The following is a 9,460-nucleotide window of genomic DNA, read 5'->3' on the forward strand; positions in this document are numbered from 1 at the left end:
ACATACACAAATTCCAACGAAACAGATGGAGGTTCTAGAACTTGGCCCCGCCCTGTTTATGTGTAGAATTCCCGCCCTGGTAGCGTCGCTCTGCGGGCGGAACCGTGTGACACAACTGGATTTGACTAACAGTGGCTATAACCAATCAGAGATCGGTATTAAGACGAGCTCCGCCCGTGTTTGCAAACAGTGTTCCGCCCCCTCAATAGGAATGACCAACGGGGGCGTTGCTAGTGGGTGGAGCCTGTCTCAGGCTCGACCCAGTTTGAAAGTGAACCAACGGCTCCAGTCGCAGCTTCAACCCCAAACAACAACAAGAACCCGAGACCCGGAGAACCAGACTCGGTCCAGTCCGTTTCACCTGCAGCCGGCCCTCCTGACGAGTGAGTACCCCGATCGGCCTTCCACCGCGGGGCTGCGGTAAAATAGCAGTGTATTTGAGCCGGAGATGAGCTGGATGTGCCGGGCATCTTGTTTCTGATGTGGGCATCCAGAGAGAAAAGATCCGGAATAATAGCTGGAAAACGGGAATAAAATGTCCGCTTTGACGGTGGCAGCCTGGCGGTGGTGGGATGTGGTGTCCTTCCTGGTCCTTTGTGTGCTCCCTCTCGGAGGACTGATCCAGACATGTTGTTGTAAACACGAAACGCCCATTTTGGAGTATGAATGCCAGGAAATAGCCTGACCCCGTCTATATAACGCTGACCTCTCCGATGCATAGACGGAGCCCTTCGTTAAAAATGCGCAGTAGACGTAGAGACTGTGTGTTTCCATTGCAGCACCGCCCGTATCAGCATTACCGGCGGTGCTTTGGGATAAATGTGTCCGTGAATCACCGGAGAGCCCCGCGGTGCTCTCTGCAGCCTCTCTACGGGTTTACCGGGACTGCGAGCGACTGTTAGCCGCTGCTAGCAGAGGGGGATGGGGCGGCTAGCTCCGCAGAGGGCGGGAAGCAAATGGTGGTCCATTGTTCTGAGAAGCTAGCGTGGCTAGGCTAACCGCAGCGGCCGCAGATCAGCGCGAGTCCCGGATACTCCCCTCCATCCGCCCCAGCGAGGCTCTCACACCTCCAGCCCGGGGCGTACAGCGGGTACCGGGCTCCGTGGGGAGCTTCCAGCGCGGACATAAGGAGGAGAGGCTGCCGAAGGGCCTCCCTCTGCCCGGCAAAGAAAATGGAGCCCGTCTGCTGCCTTTGTTATTCACAACGAGGCCCAACGGGGAGCTGTTACCGGAGATTTACCGTTAAATACGGGCTCATACCGGCGGAATATAACCGGTTTATGGGTTAAAGTCACAGCGTGAAGAACAGCAGACTCACGGGTTAAAAGGTCATTGCACACAAACGTGTTTAAAGCTGAAATAAAGGTTAAATCCAGTCGCTCATCGTTATTGTGTCAGTGATGTTTGATCCTCTGTCAGGAACAAAACACCCGTTAATAACCCCGATCAGCCCTTCTGATCAGGTGTTATCAATAACATGGACCCACAGTGGCTGACCATCAGGTTTCTCTGTGATGAGTTTAGTATTTGATGGTCAATAATCACCACCAGCACACTGAATGTAAAATAGACCCATGTTTCATTACTGATTAGACTATCTATCACAGCAGGGGTCAGAGGTCAAGTGCCACCCTAGTGTCTTAGTATTTACTGACAGGTCAGAGTTGAATTGTGAGTAAATATAAAGTCCTTTACTGTCATTGTACGTGTACAACATTATGGACCAAGTCTATAAATGCATATCTGGTGTCTGCAGCACTGCCTCGGCTCTCCGTCCCCCTCACTCTTCTTCTTCTGTGGTGGTTCTTCAGGCCGCCACGATGATGCGTAAAGACATCAACAAGCCGAAGGGGAAGACGTCGGCGTACGCCTTCTTCGTGCAGACGTGTCGAGAGGAGCACCGCAAGAAGAACCCCGAGCAGTCGGTCAACTTCGCCGAGTTCTCCAAGAAGTGCTCCGAGAGGTGGAAGGTGAGGGGGGGGGGCTGCAGGTACCTGGTCACATGACCACCTGACCCATCAGTGTGTGAGTAACAGCTCACCTACCCGTGTTCAGCTGTCCTATCAGGACACAGTAAGCTGCAGCTCCAGCTGTTTGACTGGTTATAGTGGGAGCAATAAAGAGTTGTCATGGTGTTCCTGTGCAGCAGCTCCAGTCACAGACTTACAGTGTAAACTCATTCAAACCTTTGGCAGGTTAACAGGCTGTGTGAGCAGAGTCGATGTTCTGTGTGTGCTTCGAGCCTCACAGCACAAACTGCAGAGGAGCACGGGGTGAATAAAACCACAGCTCAGTGTTGATGTTCACTCTGAGGCAGCAGAAACAGCTGCTTACAGGCAGCACAGACTCAGAGGATCCTCCTGCTTCACACTGAGCTGTGCAGGACTCACCTGCACAGGTGGATCAGCCTCTGACCTGTTTGTTACGTGTCACATACACGGCCGACACACAGAGGTGAATGGGTGGAGTCATCACGAGAGCTGCAGGCCACAGCAGAGCTGCTCGTGATGTCACACGTGTCGCTGTGACATCACGAGCAGCTCCAGCATCACTGCTGTGCTCTTCATCACCCAGCATCAGTGTTGGTCAAGTTACTGGAAAAAAGTAACTAATTACTGATTACTTCCCCAAAAAAGTGATCCTGTTACTTTACTGATTACTTATTTTCAAAAGTAATTAGTTACTTAGTTACTTTTTAAAAACACGATTTACAACCTGAAGAGGTGATAAAGCGATAGATCTTTCAGCCCAATTCTACTTTTTCTGCATAATCCATCATACAAAATGTAATCAAATGGAAAAGTCTCTTTTTAAAACTTGTTTTATTAGTTTTAATCTTTTAACTTTATGCATCAAGCAAACATTTAATTATCTGCAACATTCTCTGACTGGAAGAAATTAGTTTAACATTTAAACCTATTTTCTGCACATTCCAGCACATAAAATAAAATATTTTTTTTGTGTTTACACTCAGTCTTTCAAATAGATGCAAGTAAAACACAGCAGAAAATAAATAAAGTCACAGACTCAGCGGTCCTGTTGCTCTATTTTCACCTGTAAAGCAGGAGCAGGGTAGGCGGAGGGTTACCCTGGTGCAGGTGTGCCGCGGTCAGTGGAAGGATATGGCAGCTCTGTGAGTTTCCCATTACGTCGTAGCTACTCGGTGCTTGTTGGAAGTTTAGGGGTTTTTTTCGCTGTAAAAAGAAGTTTTCTTCCCACGCACAGCGGACACTAATGTTTTTGTCACTTTTTATGGAATCAAACTCAAAGTAAGGTCAGTACTTCCACGCTTTAAACGCTGCACGCTCATACTCTCTCTGCACTCGATATATGATCCATTGTTGATCTGCACACAGCTGTTGTCACGAACGTCGCACTCGCTTATGTCACTGTCGTGAGACATTCTCGCAAAAAATCACGGTTTTAGTAACGCAGTAACGCAGCGTTCCTACGGGAAAGTAACGGTAATCTGATTACCGTTTTTGCAATAGTAATCCCTTACTTTACTCGTTACTTGAAAAAAGTAATCGGATTACCGCGTTACTGCCCATCTCTGCTCAGTACAAGAGCTCAGAGCTCTCCACACGGTCACAGCATCATGAGTAGCCACTGTAACATGACAGGCAGGACAATTACAGGAAATGAAACAATGAAATGTGAATAAACTCTAATCCATCAGAACACACACGGCGTGGTGAACGCACTGGTTCTTATGGAGCTCTCTGCTGCTCAGTCTGGGCACAGCACAGTCAGTCTGTCAGCAGAGCAGTGATGTGACCGGTTATGAATCAGCTGCTGTGTGTGTGTAAATGTGTTTAGTGGCAGCTGGTGGACTGTAACGTGCTGCTACTACCAGGAGGTGGCAGCAGTGCACACAGCAGCTGTTTGAGGAGCATGTAGAAGAACATGTTGATGTCTGAGAGCAGGGCTGTGTTCCAAAACTCCATCCGTCTGCTTTTCCTCATCGAGGTCACAAGTGGATTTGGAGTTAGGAGAGGGCAGAGGGTGAGTTATGGTCGCCTCCCCTGAACGTGACGTCAGAGGATCTACAAAATGCTGGTCCTACCCAGGGCGGGTTACGACAAAACCATTTTAACCATGGTTAAAATGGTTTTGTCGTAACCATCGAGCACGGGTTGTCGTGGCCATATTAAGCTGTATGAATGTAATTCACTGTGAGTGGTTTTTTCTCCCACACCCTTTGAATGCATCATTAATCCCCCCTCCACATGGAAAACCGCGCTGAGCGTGCGTGTTTACGTACTACCAGACAGGGAAAGGCGACAGCGGCAGAGTCAGACTCACTGCTGGTTTCACAAAGAGGACGTCCAAGAAAATGCAGTAACCTGCAAAACTACAACAGGTAACGTGACCACAGATTTATTCCACCAGCTGAAAGTCATCCTCTGTTTTAAACAACGTAACTGCTCCTTTAGCTGTGTGTTGTTTTTGCTGCTTGGTGGTTGCTATGAGCTTTAGCTGCTGTGGATGCCACACGTGCCAATATTTACAAGGAGTCTTAAACTGCAGCTCGCCCATCAAGACATATCGTGATATTTACATCGTGTTTCATGATGGAGCCAAAGATATCACAACATTAGACTTTCCTCAGTGTGTCCTAATCTGTTGTTTTATGCAGCCTGTGAAATCTAAGGTTTTAATGTTAAAGAGGGAGACTTGGAGTCAAATCCACTGATGCTTGCAGCTTGTTTCCATGTTAACAAGCTGGTGGATTTACAGCAGAGGCTCAGAGTCAGTTTGAGAGAGCGTCACTTTCAGGAGGAGGAGATTTCCACGTGTGATTAAAGCGTCTGGTGCACAGTTTACTGCACAAACCCCAGCAGTGAAATACTGCAGTGTGCTGTGGCTGTGCTGCTGGGACAACAGGTGTGTCAGAGTTAAAGCTCTGTCCTCACACCGAGTCACTCATTGCTCCTCTGTAATGATGGAAAGGAGTTCTCAGCAGTGACACAGAGCCACAGCTTGTTAGTGTCCATCCCCACTTATCCGGGGCCGGGTCGCCCAGACCTCCCTGTCCCCAGCCACCCCCTCCAGCTTGTCCGGGGGAACACCAAGAGTCCCCAGGTGGAGCCCTCAAGCACCCCACCATGGGTTGCTGAGAACGTACGTTGAGGCGAGCCGACTATATATATCTGCTACCTCTGAACTTAACGCACTAATTAAGGTCCTTCCCCACCAGACAGGTGACCATGTCCTAATGCTGGTTTTGGTAACTGGGGATCGGTCTGCCAGGGTCTCCGCCCTTGGCTGCTGCATAGCCCGTAAAAGGGCACCCTCCCTGGGCCGGGCTCCAGGATGGGTCCCCAGTAACCCTGTCCTGTTCCCTAGTTCTTACACTCATAGGGGTTTTTGAATCACTCTTTGTCTGACCCTCACCCAGGACAAAATCTGCCACGGGAGACCCTACCAGGGGACAAAAAAGCCCAGACAGCATAGCCCCTGGGATCCCTCTCAAACACCTCCACCACGATAAGGTAGCGATTCACAGAGGGGCTCGTTAGTGTGATGGATCAGTTAAAGTCATGAGTCACAGACACACAGTTACAGCCTCTCACCCAACAGATAACCATGAGCTCTCCTCTGACAAACCCTGACTCCACCCGAGCCTCCATCCTCAGGACCGTTTGCTCAGGGCCCAGAGGTTTGGGACAGAACAACATCTGGATGCATGTGTGAAACTTGTTGTGAGCATCAGTCAGCACGGTCAGTGTGAGCTGAGATCACATGTTCTTCACTAGATGAAGGAGCTCAGAGGAGCTCAGGGCCTCACGGAGGGCTGAGGAGGTCTGCGAGCAGCTAACAGTACTGTGTGTGTGTGTGTGTGTGTGTGGAGGTGTAAACTGTCAGGGACAGGAAACAGTTCAACCCTTAATGTAAGCATGAGCTCCACAGAACAATGATCACTTCCTGTGTGCTGGACTCGTACATCATGTGAGCACTTTAGTTAAACACATCTGGTCAGGTTTGAGGAACTCACGCTCTGCTGTTACTAAACTCTAAAGACTGTGTGCAGGTCACATGACCGGATTATTCCCGTGTTTCATTCCAGTGTAGACAAAGCTCTGAGACAGGGACTGATAACAGCTGTAACATCTGCAGCACAGATCCACTGCAGGGAGTCGCTGATCAGTGCTCCACTGCAGCTCAGGTCAAACCCTGAGACAGATGTGTGCAGCTGTGGTTGAAGCAGACAGGTGCAGCTGCTCTTACCTGCTGATGGAAGCATCTGGATTCCAGCTGTGTTCAACTGGTCCCAGCAGGAAAACTGGTCCTCTCCCTGAATCGATTCTGTATTATTCTGCATTGTTTTCTGTAAGTGTGACCCCGGGAGTTCAAAGGTCAGAGGTCACACACTGACTGTCTGCTCTCTGCCTCCAGGCTCTGTCTCCCAGTGATAAGAAGTGTTTCGAGGACATGGCCAAAGCTGACAAGGTGCGCTACAACCGTGAGATGAAAGACTACGTCCCCCCCAAAGGCTTCGGAAAGAGGGGCCGCAAGAGGAAAGACCCCAACGCCCCCAAAAGACCCCCGTAAGACCCCAAACACACTCTGAAGGTCCAGGTAGCACCTGACACACCTCATGTACTGATGTAAGACCCCAAACACACTGTGAGTGTGTGGTTTGAGTGTGCCAGCAGGGGGCAGCACAGGGCTGCTCATGTTTGAGTTCAAACACAGAGGCAGATCCTGGATCAGCTCTAGCCTGTCTGTCTGCAGGTCTGCGTTCTTCGTGTTCTGCAGCGAGTACCGTCCCAGTGTGAAGCAGCAGTATCCTGGGCTGTCTATAGGAGACTGTGCCAAGAAGCTGGGAGAGATGTGGAGCAAGCTGTCGCAGTCTGAGAAGCTGCCGTACGAGGAGAAGGCCCAGAAGCTACGAGAGAAATACGACCGGGTGAGGCTCAGTCACACAGACAGAGGGTAGAAACCAGTCACAGTGTGTGATACAGGCAGGTATGAAGGGTGTGACGAGCTCAGAGTACATCTGGTCCTCAGAAACATCAGCCTCTGTTCTCCTCTGTACTGCACGGTTCCTCTAATCTGTGCATAAATGGCCTGCATTTGTATAGCGCTTTTCTAGTCCATAGGACCCCAAAGCGCTTTACACTACATTCAGTCATTCACCCATTCACACACACATTCACACACTGGCGATAGCAAGCTACATTGTAGCCACAGCCGCCCTGGGGCGCACTGACAGAGGCGAGGCTGCCGGACACAGGCGCCACCGGGCCCTCTGACCACCACCAGTAGGCAAACACGGGGTTAGTATCTTGCCCAAGGATATTTGGCATGCAGCCAGGAGGCAGCCTGGGATCGAACCACCGACCTTCTGATTAGTGGCTGACCTGCTCTGCCACCTGAGCTACAGACACCCACATTTTCTGCACACGATACTTTAACATGCTTGAATAGTTTTAAATTACATTAGCTGCTTTTGTCAGCTGTTTGGAGACTGGAGGGTCACATGTCCAATCATGTTCGAGCCCTGATGTCAGCTCTGCAGGTGAGGCTGAGGAGCAGGAAATATGTACCCATGTTAAAGGGCCACATATAGTTTGAGCTGTGGGTGATCTTCAACACATAACTGACACGTTCCAGCAGGTTTTAGATAAACTGAGTGTTCGTCTGATTTCCTCTTTATTTCAGGCTTCTAGCATTTTCTGTGTGGTACGAACATTCAAAGGAGCGTTGTGTATTTTAATATTTCACCACCAGGTGGCAGTGAAACCGATTCATAGACTGAGGTGCTCCAGGTCCAGCCTTCAGTCTGATGCTGCTGCTGAGCAGACGGGTCCTTTATTCATACAGTTAGACTTCAAACAGACAAATAAATACATGGAGACATGTGTAAAACATTCAACTTTACTGAGCGCGTGCACTGAGCTCTCTGTCAGGCTTTTATTTTGTAATCCTTTACTGAGCGCGTGCACTGAGCTCTCTGTCAGGCTTTTATTTTGTAATCCTTTACTGAGCGCGTGCACTGAGCTCTCTGTCAGGCTTTTATTTTGTAATCCTTTACTGAGCGCGTGCACTGAGCTCTCTGTCAGGCTTTTATTTTGTAATCCTTTACTGAGCGCGTGCACTGAGCTCTCTGTCAGGCTTTTATTTTGTAATCCTTTACTGAGCGCGTGCACTGAGCTCTCTGTCAGGCTTTTATTTTGTAATCATTTACTGAGTGTGTTGCCACAGAGGATAAACTGCTTCCTGTGTGTTTCAGGACATGGTGGCGTACCGCGGCGGCGGCACGTATGCCAGGAACCCCAGCTCCTCAGCTCAGGGAGGAGAGGAGGAGGACGAGGATGAGGGCGAGGATGAAGAGGAGGAGGAGGACGATGACGAGTAGAGATGAAGAGCTGCAGCTGGGAGAGAGAGTGTTAGAGAGAGAGTGAAACAGGTGTGTGTGTTTCAGAGTGCAGGTCAGGGGGCGGAGCCTCACAGCAGGTGTGTCTACGTTTCAGAGACTTCCTGTTCCTCTGTTAGGGTGTGTTTCTAAACACCGTCCCCCTCTGATAGAAACAAGGTTCCACCTGACAGGAAGCACACTAACACTTCCTGCTGCAGCTGATGGCAGGGACAGAAGAAGAAGAGGTCAGAGGTTAACAGCTGCTTGTGTATAGATCACATGACTCCATCAGGTGAGTCTGACAGCATCACCTGGGTACAGACGTTTATTTAAACAGCCTCAGCCTGGCTCACAGGTCACATGACCACAGGAGTCATGTGACTGAGTGTCGGTGCTGGTGACACAGAGGGAGGCGGAGTGCTCTGAAACACACACACCGGACCACAGAGAGTGTGTGTGTGTCACTGTGTGTGTGAGAACAGGGTGTGTGTGTCTTTACAGTAACGTGTGTGTGTGAGGTCATCAGATGTTAAACTGTCCCACAGCAGAGGACAGTACAGTAACCCCCCTCCTCTCACTGTTACCATGGTTACCCCTGCACCCTCCACCCCTCCTGTGTGTTACCATGGAAACCCCCGCCCCCTTCAGCATCATGTTGTTTTTATGTTGTGGACGTTTTTGTTCTTCGTTCACTGTCAGAGTAGAAACTTCAACTTTTATAATAAAACAACCACCTGAGGGAAAAGCCCACCCAGAGTCTGTGCTTACTCGCCGCCGCCCACCCTGACTCTCACACACACACACACCTGTGATCTGTGAACATGATCTCTTCAGCAGGATAAACCCTCATCCTCACTGTTTGTGAGAGACTCACGCAGCGCCCTGACTGCTGGGAACAGAGCCTGTCCTGCAGATGTTACGTCATGACTCCAGAGGTTAGACCCGTCACAGTGCTGCTACTAAATATTGTCAAGTCCCTTTTTCATTAGCACCTGCTCAGATCGACTTGCCTCAACTCGACTTGGGGTGACAGATTTTGCGTTACAATCGAGTACTACCTAATGTACGTGGCCGTCGTCATAGCAATGCGGCCGA

General features: G+C 49.9%; 1 protein-coding gene across 1 annotated transcript; it reads left to right on the forward strand.

Annotated features, from left to right (window-relative positions):
- Positions 1-266: 266 nt before the first annotated feature.
- Positions 267-9,134, forward strand: LOC146634285 (high mobility group protein B2-like). Its single transcript, XM_085376143.1, has 5 exons — positions 267-383; positions 1,812-1,970; positions 6,400-6,551; positions 6,739-6,913; positions 8,240-9,134. Exons 2-5 carry the CDS (start codon positions 1,821-1,823, stop codon positions 8,363-8,365), a joined length of 603 nt encoding a protein of 200 aa, XP_085232269.1. The 5' UTR covers positions 267-383; positions 1,812-1,820; the 3' UTR covers positions 8,366-9,134.
- The last annotated feature ends 326 nt before the right edge of the window (positions 9,135-9,460 follow it).

Source organism: Diplotaxodon limnothrissa, linkage group LG3 (assembly GCF_057381915.1).
Source record: "Diplotaxodon limnothrissa isolate DT_005_m linkage group LG3, D_limnothrissa_male_GT1.1, whole genome shotgun sequence".
Lineage (NCBI taxonomy): Eukaryota > Metazoa > Chordata > Actinopteri > Cichliformes > Cichlidae > Diplotaxodon > Diplotaxodon limnothrissa.

Coding starts and splice junctions, on each gene's coding strand:
- LOC146634285 (XM_085376143.1), top strand. CDS start 1,821: ATGATGCGTAAAGACATCAACAAGCCGAAGGGGAAGACGTCGGCGTAC. Junction 1,971..6,399: donor AGTGCTCCGAGAGGTGGAAG/GTGAGGGGGGGG, acceptor CTCTGCCTCCAG/GCTCTGTCTCCCAGTGATAA. Junction 6,552..6,738: donor AACGCCCCCAAAAGACCCCC/GTAAGACCCCAA, acceptor GTCTGTCTGCAG/GTCTGCGTTCTTCGTGTTCT.